At 39.2% G+C, this 12,116-nt stretch overlaps 1 protein-coding gene across 7 annotated transcripts in view; it reads left to right on the forward strand.

Annotated features, from left to right (window-relative positions):
* The window catches only part of scai (suppressor of cancer cell invasion), a 139,479-nt gene that overhangs the window by 34,155 nt on the left and 93,208 nt on the right, over positions 1–12,116 (forward strand). For 5 of the 7 annotated variants that reach the window (XM_086096914.1, XM_086096913.1, XM_086096918.1 and 2 more), the window contains one exon: positions 7,228–7,326. In XM_086096914.1, the coding sequence (XP_085953040.1) occupies positions 7,228–7,326 (99 nt within the window). The remainder of the gene's footprint in view (positions 1–7,227; positions 7,327–12,116) is intronic. The other 2 variants (XM_086096917.1, XM_086096919.1) reach the window with 1 other exon arrangement.

Raw genomic sequence — 12,116 nt, forward strand, 5'->3', positions numbered from 1 at the left:
ACTCATTGTTTTCCAAAGTAAAAAATAAAAACAGATGTTTGCAAATCTCTTATTTTGATGAAACACAGAAGATAATCAGTCTTCTTTCATGAAAGACTACAGAAATCAGTGAACAATTAATGTTGATATGCTGGAATAAAAAAAATGGCTTTAAACGATTACTCGATTATTAAAATAGGTGTCGATTAATTTGATAATCTATTACTTGTCGATTAATCAATTAATTTTGACAGCTCTTGAGGATTTGGACAATTTTAAATAAAAAAAATTCTCTAAACAATTACTCGATTATTAAAATAGTTGTTGATTAATTTGATAATCGATTACTTGTATATTAATCGATTAATTTTGACAGCTCTTGCGGATTTTGACCATTTTAAATACAAAAAAGACTCCAAACCATTACTCGATTATTAAAATAGTTGATAATTGATTATTTGTCGATGAATCGATTAAATTTGACAGCTCTAATATTTACTGTAGTTTTCTTCCCCTCTGGTTGTGAAACTTCACAATATGGATATTTTCCATTTCCCTGAATCAAATAGAGTTGTAATATTTGTTTTAAACTTAGGTGTGATAATTTGTCTGTAGAACAAAAAACTTAGAACATTCTATGAATGCTGGAACAGAAAATTTAGTTTTAAAGCTATTGTTTACATGCTGTATATTTCTACATGGATGCCTACTCAAATTGGCGGCTCACTATCTGTTTGGTGCTGTCTCCTCTATCTAAAGCAGCATTAATCTATTAGATAACATCAAACATGGATGGGTGGATGCTGAGATTCTGTTCCAGATCTGAAATCCATAAGAAAGAAAGGAGTAGAGACAAATAAATGGTAATTATTATTTTACAACGAACATGAGAATTATAGGGAATTGGGACAATATCAGAATCAGAATTCTTAGTACAGTAATGATTTTCCAAAATAATAACTGGGGCACTGCCTCAGAACTTTTAAGTTGTATAGTTCCTTCCTACAGGATAGTATACACAATACCAACTGAGGAAAGAAGGTTTGCTGTGTCTAAAAGCATGAAGGAGAAATTATGAGACAGGTTCGTAAACTACGAGGTGGAGATGACTAGCAGTGCAACCTTCCAGAAACAACTGCTCCTTGGGGCATTAAATCAGGAGAGTGGCCTCACAAATATTCCTTCAGCAGTCTAAATGTGCATGTTTCTACAGAATCTAGAAGGGTTACATGAAGACCTTACATCCACAGGTCAGTGATCACTGATCACCATGCAAATTTGATGAGGAAGAAGACAACATCAGAATTGGTTCCTCATCTTTTCCTCACAGAAAATAATAGATTTACAGACCTAAGATTCCAAAGTATGAACTCCAGTCCTGGCACCCATCCTTTTCATAATATGCATGCTTCCCCTTGGCCATGTCCTCAGTAAACACGGACTATCTTTCCATTGCAATGCCAACGACATACAACTCTACATTAAAACCGCCCCTAATCCTTTCGCAGCCCTGTCATCCATCACATCCTGCCTTGAAAAAATCAAGGCTTGGATGAACAGTGACTCTCTTCAATTGAAAAGCAATAAAACAGAAGCACTCCTCATTGGTACCCCTCATCAGATACTTTCCTCAGCTATAGTTCAACTTACTTTCGATGGACAGGTCATTTCTCTTTCCTCCACAGCAATAAATCTAGGAGTCCGGCTCAACCCCTACCTGACCTTCAAAGATCACATAAAACACCTATTCAAAACCTCAGTTTACCACCTTCGCAATATTTTCTCAACAGCACAACAACTGCTCCAATGCCTTCATTTATTCTCGACTGGATTATTGCAATGGGCTCTTCACCGGGCTACCTCGCAAGTACATCCAGAAACTGCATTATGTCCAAAATACCACTGCCAGGGTGCTGATGAGAGCCAAGAAATACTAACACATCACTCTCATTCTCAAATCACTGCTCTGGCTCCGTTTCATCCCGGATCAATTACAAAATTCTGCTACTTACTCATAAATGCATCCTTGGATTTGTACCGAATTACGTCAAGAACTTATCACACTACAATCCTTGGAGCCGTACCGCGACTCTGGAACAGGCTACCAACCCAGTTGAGGGCCACCCAGTGCCTGGACTCTCTTAAATCTGGCCTGAAAACCTTTTTATTTAGAAAGGCCTACTACATTTAATCATGAACATGATTTTTATTTAAAAACATTCTTCTTCTTCTCTGTAGTGCCCATAACATGCCCAAACATTTTAGGGAGTTAATACAGGCAAGTAGATGTCCTACAAGTTCTCGGCTGAAAAAACAATTATTTTTTTTTTCAAACTTTGTTTATCAAATTTTTCAGTGAATACAATAGTATCAGAAACATTTACACGGTGTACAAAGTTCACATTTTCTTATGAAAAAACCCAACAACAAACAAAACTATAAAGTGGTCATCACAATATAACAAATCAAGAAACCTATAAGGAGCAACCACAAATGAAGAAAAAAAAAACAAGGAAAAAAACAATAACACAAACAGGCAGATCAGTTAAGTCAAAATAAACAATACAGAAAGCAATAGGCATCTCAAATCAAAGTAGTAGCAATAGCAATGACCACACTGCCCTCACAGCTAAGAATAAAGCACAATTTCTAAATATCCAAAGCATCTCAGTCAGATGGGAGTTGCAAATCAAACTTCTTGACAAATGCCAGAGCAAATGGAGCGCCTGATTAAGGACAGTCTGATTTTCTCTAACTTAAGAAAGTAAAGTGTCTCTCTGATCCAGCGGGTATGACAAGGCGGCGACTGAAATTTCCATTTAATTACAATTAATCTCCTGGCTAGCAGAGTGGTGAAAGCTAGCACATACTTTTTAGATATAAGCAAGAAAGGCAAATGGGGGGCAACCCCAAACAACTTTTTCAAAGCATTTGGTTAAAACATTTTTTTTTACCAACCACAACCAATAAAGTACCTAAAATATGCATCCAATATTCGTTTAAGGAAGGACAGAGCCAGAGTGTATGATTTAAATTTGCAGGGGACCGTTGGCATCTATCACAGGTTGGGCTTACGTTGTCATAAATCTTAGCCAAAGTGGTTTTGGCCTTTGTAAATAATCTTTGCGCATTCTAGGGACCTTCTTGTATGAAATATGAAATCAAACTATCTAGCAGTAGCAGCAGCAGCATTTACAGGAAATATCTCACTTTTGCTTAAATTTATTTTATACCCAGATATTTTGCTAAATGAATTCAATGTGGCGATGGCAGCGGGAATTGAAATGGACCACTGAGAGACATATAAAAGAAGGTCATCTGCATTAAGAAAGACTTTCAACTGAATACCATATCTGAGTTTTCCTGTGATAAGGGGGGTTAGACTGAAGGGCTATAGAAAGTGGTTCAATGGCAATGGCAAACAATAATGGATTCAAGGGACAACCTTGTCTCGTAGATCAATGGAGATGGAAATATTTAGATTGAACATTGTTTGTCCTATCTGAGGCTTGTGGAGCAGAATAAAGCAATTTAATCGATGTGACAAAATGGTCTTTAAAACCAAATCTTCTCAGGACATAATAGAGAAAATCCCACTGCACCCTGTCGAAAGCCTTTTTGGCATCCAGTGGGAGGAAACATTCTAAAGCATGTTGAATAAAAGCCTCAGATTGAAGAAAGTATGTCTGTTCCGAATAAATCCTGTTTGGTCCAAAGATATAATAGAGGGTAAGGTAGATTCCAAGCGTAACGCCAGTAATTTACACGGCAACTTAAAGTCAACATTCAATCAACTAATTGGACAATATGAAGTGCACACCAATGGGTCTTTGCCTTTTTTTAACAAAAGAGAAATTGATGCTTGATTGAGAGTCTAAGGAAGGTGGCCAGATGCAAATGAACTGCACTGGCTCTGTTAAATCCCAGATCAATTACAAAATTCTGCTGCTTACTCAAAAATGCATCCTTGGATTTGTACCGAATTACCTCAAAGACCTTCTCACGCAAGAATACTCCATCCGCACCCTCAGATCTTCAAACACGTTGCTCCTCCAAGTCCCCAGTACCAGGCTCTCCGCCATGGGAGACCGAGCTTTTTGAACAGCCGCAACGCGACTCTGGAACAGGCTACCAACCCAGTTGAGGGCCACCCAGAGCCTGGACTTTTTTAAAGCAGGCCTGAAAACCTTTTTATTTAGAAAGATCTATGACATTTAATCATTAACATGATTTTAATTTTATTTTTTTCTCTGTAGTGCCTATACATGCCCATGCATTGTAGGGAGTCAATACAGGCAATTTCACGTACAGTACACCAAGCCTGTGCTCTTAAACTACATTTCCACGAGACCCGAATGCCATGGCACCACACTACACTCTGTGCGTCGCGGCATGACACCAGTCGGCCTCCATTGCATTTCCATTACAACAGGCGTGCGGCGGGATGGGGACGGGATCAATTGACCTGTCCAAGCTTGCACACTCGCAGTGTGTGTAGTTCTGCCATAACATTTCACGAATGGAAAGTCTCTGCTACTCTTTTTGCATGGATTACAAATATGAATTGCTTTTGCATGATGTGGCGACGTCGCAAAGTACAGCCCATCAAATGCACAATTTCACTTATAGAAAAAACTATTTCCGGGTTTAAACCCAACATACACGGCCGTGCGCCCGCCGGCCAGCATTAAGACAAAAATATGCAAAATACAGAAGCCTAATGTTGCATAGTGCTGTAAAAGTTAAAGCGTTAAGTAATTAATTAATCACAAAGAATTATCGCATCCATCATGTATTAACTCAGATTAATCACACTATTAGTTTGACCACAGATTATCCTTTATTTTGACAGCGGATGGCTACATTAAAGGTAGTACAGGTTGTGTTTGAGCAATAAACATAATTACATGCATTAAAGTAAAGCATTTAATAAATGTTTGTGTTTGACATTCAAAATATCTGTTTATGTCAAAATATTGGGGTCATTTTTTTCCCCATTCTAAGTTATGCAAGTAATTAACTGATTAGAAAAAGTGGATGAGCGTGTGTAATGGATCAAAAAAATGTTGAAGACGTCCTCAAATGTCAAAAGAATGAACACTAACAGGTGCTATTTAAATTTGGCGGTAAAAAATATTTTGATAAAAAAGCCTTTGTAATTCAGTGATTAATCGTTATTAATCAAAATTCTAAAATGTGATTAATCTGATTTAAAAATGTAATTGTTACAGCTCTAATTTTGCATCAACACTGAACCATAGCTACAATTTCATATGGACCACCATGGAGGAAGTATTGCAATCATGATTTCGAGACCAGCAAGCGACGCTCGCTGCAAGCGCTCATTCATTCTGAATGGAGAGCTCAGTCTCATTCATTTGGCCATGTCTCCGAGTCAATGGCTCGTCGTCCTCACTCTCCGGCGTACGAAGCCCTCCGGCGGCCGCTAAAGCCGCCATCCCCAAGGCGGGAGCCATGAGCATGAGCCGGCCGGGGGAGCAACAAGGCTCCAGGCTGCGGCTGGCTGGATCTCATTCAAGTCAATAGGAACACACAACCAGGCGAGCGGTGTGTGCGAATGTCTTTTATACCACAATCATTAAAAATTAATACACTTGTACATATTAAATCGGAAATATGGCTTAGCATTTATGTATAACATTATGTATATTTTGTATTTTTATGACTGGCCAGGGTCTGAGTTCGCTTCGATGTTAAAGGAAGATTTATGAAAAAATAATGAGCTGTGAAATGAATCATTTCAACTCTTCCCTGAAATTTTTTTATGGTGAGCAATTATGATTTTATAGTACTTTTTATGAATATTTTTAAATTAAGTACAGTATGGGTCATTTTGGACAGTCACAAGATCATCGTGACGTATCGCGTGCGTAAAATACACATTAAATAACTTAGTTGTCAATAACAATATAGAGACTCACAGGAATTATTACGTCCCACGGCGGACATCAAAGGTGGAATTACGCCCTACAGCAAAGAAGCACTTCTTCAAAAGCAGTAATGCCACGGAGGACTTGCCAAAGATTTGTGTCCAGCCGAAAGTGGGGATGAAACTGGCCGATAAGGAGAACTCATTCAGCCGGCCGATTCATAGCAAGTCGAAGTTGGGGACCGTCTGCAAGTTGCATGTTACAGAGGCTCAAATTACCAGTCAAGTCACCATTGACATTGTTCACTCAAGAAATTTAAATTGTGGACATCCCTAGCCTGGACGGTAAACATCCGGGTGACTTTTACTCTGCTAGGCCAGCAACATGTCGTGTTCTAAGCACACTTTAGCCCACATTAGGAGAGGCCACCCTCCACGCCCCACCCCCACACGGACTGACATGAAACCTGCCATACTGAGGATTTTACTCTGATCAGAATTGGCGCAGTATTTGGGATAGGAGAAGGCCTATTTTCTTGCCCATCACGTCAGCAAACTCCCATTCAAACCGGATATATCATCACGATCACGTGACCAGGATAATGGCGTTGCACACGGTATTTTCTTATTTTGACACTTAATCGGTTTAAAAGAAAATTCAGGGAATAAGATGCCAGATATATTTGCACTTGCACTTTTATTCTTAATACACAATACCTAATCCAATACTGGAAAATGAGTTATAAGTCTTGTGTTGCTTTAAGAAGAAAAAAATACAGCTAGTCATTTCAAAAATATTTAAGACATGTTTACAATAATAATCATAATAATCATAACTTGTACAGTCACATTTACAACAAATTCTCAGTTGTATCCACTGCAATTGTGGCTACTGACTGTTTAATTTTGACTTCTTGTAAAAAAGGCAAGGAAAGAAAAGAAACCCATGGAAGTCTCTCAATGATGCTTGACAATTAATTCTTAATTCACAAAATCCCAACTCTCAAAGTAACAACAAAAACGTCAAAAATACAAGATAACACCCATTTGAAAATTGTTTGCTTCCCCAATCAGTAACACTTGTCCCCCAGTTGAACCCCAGTTAAGTACAACCTAGCCACCTGCCCATGGCTCAGGTATACAAACAAAAGCACATTGCCCCTTAGGGTTGGGGGGGGGGGGGGGGACAAATCAAACGCGGAGCTCCTACACTCAGTGGTGATGCTTCAAGGTGAATTATAACATGTACAGTTACATTTACTATAAATCAAGATAAAATAATAAAAGCTGACTGTTTTTGAGTAGTGCCATATGCTTAAAATTTGGCTCACAGTTGTTGTTTTTTCCAACTTTGACAGCCTACGTACTTCCGAAACGAGTTACCTGAATGAGGCATTTTCTTTCTACTCAGCCATCCGACAGCGGTCCTACTATTATCAGGTCAACAGGGAGGACAGGTTTGTTGAAAATATGATTTTGTTCTCTGTTTAGCACATAGTATACACAATTCTGTATCCTCATCTTCTTCTTTCCCTTAACCCTTAACTCTATTCAGGCATCGTCACACTGAATCATCCGCTACCATCTTTCTCTGTCGTCTGCATTTTTTTGATCCAACTCCAGCAGTCTTCCCTCATCAGCAATATACCCTCCCAAGTATTGCCTTATGACATCCACAAATCATCTCTTCCTCTTTGCCTCGTACCTGGTGGCTCCATTTCCAGCATCCTTTTATTGATGTATCCTCTGTCCCCCTCCAAACCTTTCAGTCAGTGTTGTCTCTCTGATGAGCTCATTGCTGATCCTTTCCAAACCTCGCCACTCCCAAAGAGAATGTCATTAGCTTCAACTTTGCCACTTATGCTTTTCCTCTGTCCACTCCATCATACATGTATTGTCTTTGTAATCACTATTCCACAGTCCCCATTGCTCTGAACCAATTGTTTCCAAGTTTAGTGGAACCTCAGGTTACTAATTGAATTCATTCCGCGACCCCTTGTAGGCCAAAAGCGTTTGTAAACCGAGGTAATGTTTCCCATTGAAAATAAATTTCACTCCCAAATTTAAGCTACATTTACCCTATTTTTAATTCACTGCCATTGACAAGTATACTTGTCAATTACGTTTTTTCAATGGGGACTGCTGGAGGACCATCTGATTATCTTCCACTGTAAATTTCAAACTTGGAAACAACTTTACTGATGCACAACCATCAGTAGATGACATCATTGCCACATTGTATATAAGATGAACACAATTTGAGTCTATGGGAGAAATCTCTGCATTTTGTGTAACCTACATTTTTCTATTGTTGAATATAAAAGAATGGAAAAAGGCGGAAAGAAAAGAGTCTATTCAGTCATTTGGCAGATGTAGTGTATATTTAATTATTGAACACAATATCGGGTGAGTATTGAACATTTTTGCAATTTTCTAAAATGGCTCTCAATGAATGGGTTCCAGTGTGTGGTTAAAAATAAATAAACTACAATATAGGAGTAACTAATAAGTGAACATACATTTCATTATCAAGAAAAAAATAATAAATACAATAACACATAAAACAAACATAAATGTTTATTGCTATTTAATTAAGGATGGGATAAAGCAGAGGAAGACTGGCGCACTTCCATTAAGAAAGTCTCTTTCCATAATAACATGTGGCAATTCTGATTCAGGTGTTTTGGTTTTATTTTGGCGTGGTTCACACTGCAGGTCTTAATTCTCAATTCAGATTTCTTGGTGAAATCAGATTTTTTTTGAGTAAGTGTTCATATTACATATTAATTGCGCCCATCAGTCTGTCTGCTGTGTGAACCTTATGCGTCTGCAAAGTGACCCGCATGCGCAGAAGAAGATACAATGTTACGGAAGTAACTACGCATGGTCCAGCGTGTCAAGGCCACGGACTTTTATAAATATGTCGTCGGGGCTCGTCTTTTTCTCATCATATCTATAGAGGAGCGATGCGGGAAGAGGTAGAAATAATATTTTGGAAAAATGAGGCAAGCCTTTTCGATCTCCTAATTTCACAGAGACATCCATTAACGATGACGTCACGTCATTGCTGCGCATGATAAACCGTCTGCGTGGCTAAATTAGTAATATCACCACATATGTCAACTTAATGCTTCATTTTTCAAGTGAGATTAAATTACATCTCTTGGACAACTTCTTTAACACCACAAGTAATTCTGGCTAAGAAATTAACAAAAAGGTTTTCATGCAACAGGATCAACACCAGTGTGTTCAGGGCAAACGACTAAGTGTTCAATGAAATGTACAAGTACAACTTTTCATACTCATGTCAGCATAAAAAGGGGGGGTGTGGGAGGGGGGGGGGGTAATTATTGATTTTTGTTGAGGTAATTTTTCTGCCACTATATGGCATAATTGCATTTGTAAGACGTTGGTAACAGCTCAGTGCATTTTTATTTTCATATTAAGAGATATCTAATCTTTAACATGAAGTAACTTGTGAAATTCTGCACATTTTGAAAAAACATCCATTTCCCATCCTGAGTAGCTCCACAAAATAGTCCCCGCTTGATGATTCACAGTCCACCACTCCAATAAGCCTCTCATGGATCACATCAGTGACATATCTTACTATCACAGAACACTGGTCTGTGGAGGTAATATCTTGTGTGGTGTCAATCTGCACAGAAAACATTCCTCCCTCCCTTACTTCTCTAGAAATTGATTATGTTATTAATCTGCTGGTTACGTCAATGACTTTGTTGACATATGTCTTGGAGAACAACGTAACAAGTGATCCTCTGCCTTTAGTCCCGGCCTCATGTTGGCTTTTGCTTTTCTGTATGCATTCCTGAACATGCGCTTTGAGAGTCACATAAAATTTGGCTTCTTGGCTTAGCTGTCACAATACTGGACTCTGCCTCTTTCTATGGTGACAGGACTGTTAGATCTGTATGAGCAAAAACATTGTAGGCCTAATCAATAACATTAAAAAGGAACATAGATGCTAATTCATCAGGGTGTCAAAACTACTATAATAGTGAATAGGCTCCTAATTCTGGTTTTATTGTACTTGAAACATAAACGAAAAATTATTGTGTAACAGTTAATTCTACGCATAATACAGGACAATTGCCAACCCAGTACAACAGCCCAACACAATCCATGCAACTCAGCTTACTAGTAGTTCCTGCTTCGGTGCCTTCTCCTCCACCTCCTCCTTCAATGAGGCTTACAAACCTTCCCCATCCTCCTCCTCCTTCTCCTCCAAGAACGGCACCACCTCCTCACTACCATGACTTGTCACCCAGTCCTTCAATACTTTCTCCACTAGTGGCCTTAACAGATGATCTTTCTGCTGCTAATGATAAATGTATATATACTCATAATAATGTCAAATACACATAGCAATCGATGTAAGAAAAAAAACACACATAAATATCTCTCACGTATGCAAATCCCCCCACCACCATCCACCTCCACCCCCACCCCCCAGACACACACACACGTGCTTATGTGAAAGTAATCGAGCTAATTTGTCCACATATCAAATAATAGGGAAGCATTCCTTAACTGCCAACTGTGATGTGATCAAATCACAGATGTAGGTCTTCTTGATGATTTTTTGATGGTGAGCATTGCAACAAAAATCAATCAATTATGCTCCATTACCAAATCATTTGCATTAAATGTATGTAATATTGAGCCATATTAAATGTGATTTCTACCGGGCCTACCTGTCGATGTTCTGCTGGAACCTGCCTCAGCATCTTTGGGCCCCCCTTCCTCCACTAAAAACCTCGGTCATTTTGCACTTTCATGTAGCATTTTTATTTTCTTCCATCTTATTTTTTCGGCACCACCCATTCCCTTCTCACCTGCCTTCTTTCTTTTTAGTATTTTTCTCTCTTTTCTCCCTCGCTATATCTTGCTAGTAGCAAGTAGGGCTGCTAAATCGAAATCTAATCGACATCGAGGTTTGACCTAGTGCAATAATCTAATCGCAAAACAATGCAGTTTTATATAGTTTTTCTTTTTTTCCCCTTTGGCGTTTGAGTGATAGCTGTATTAGCCAACCAGAATTGCTGATGCTTGAGTCTGAATGGCACTGGCCAATCAGCGTTGTTGGCTTATAAACGTTAGTCTGCGCCCCGGTGCCTTCATTCAGCACAGCGCAACCATAACACTCCAAGTGCACATCATGGTTTGCTGTGACTGCCGTGCACCAAAGTGGATTTAATGGAAGATGAGACTTCTGCCGCTACAAAGGAGGAGATGCACATAATGGATAAGTGTTTTGCCATTCCATCCCGGACATACCTCAGTCAAGTAGCCGTCCCTGAAATATATGCAGAATGTAGGGCCAAGATTGAAGCTGAACTCCACAGCATTTCGCTAAAACATCTGATATGTGGTCGAGCAGGACGAGTGATGCTGCATTTCATCGACGATGATTTTAATCTGAAGAGCTGCTGCTTTACCACGTCATATGTTCCTGAGGTGCACACAGGAGAAAACATAGCCAACGGGCTAAAAGAATGCTTGTCAAGTTGGGGCTTGGGCGAAACAAAGCAGACATGCATCAGAATTGACAATGCAGCGAATATCATAAAAGCGGTGGAGCTAAATGAATGGCTGAGGTTGCAGTACTTTGGTCGTAGGATGCACTTGGCTATTAGTGATGGGAATTCCGGCTCTTTTTAGGGAACCGGTTCTTTTGGTTCGGCTCACTAAAAAGAGCCGGCTCTTTCGGCTCCCAAATGGCTCTTTAGATTTTTTGTCGCTTAAATAAATATATTACCAACAACAATTTAAAACTATGCGCAATATGAATTACTAATGTGAAAAAATTGCGAAAAAAGTGACATGTAACTGACAAGTAGGATGTGGTGGTTCTGGAAGTCCAGCTGTCCGTTGTTAGACAAACTGCTGTGGCTTTTTTAACCCTCTCTTGCAGTGAAGCACGTTCTCCGTCATACAGGCCTGGGATGATTTTTTGGGAGAGTGTTTTCCTACTTGGAAGTGCATACATTGGATTGAGTGAATGAATAAACCTTCTGAATCCTTTGTCTTCCACAACTGAAAATGGTTGGAAATCACATGCAATCATTTTAGCCAGTTCTTCATCAATTGCCTTTTGTCTTGCTGGAGTCATTGACTTTTGCAAAAATTGGCCCAGAGAGCTCTGGGTTGTAATTTTCCGTTGTTGTGGTGGTGCACTGGATGATGCTGAAGACACTGCAGCCGCAGCAGCAACAGTTGCAGTAGC

This window comes from Leptonotus elevatus, chromosome 15 (genome assembly GCF_054856555.1).
Source record: "Leptonotus elevatus isolate MCC_2025b chromosome 15, RoL_Lele_1.0, whole genome shotgun sequence".
Classification (NCBI taxonomy): Eukaryota; Metazoa; Chordata; class Actinopteri; order Syngnathiformes; family Syngnathidae; genus Leptonotus; species Leptonotus elevatus.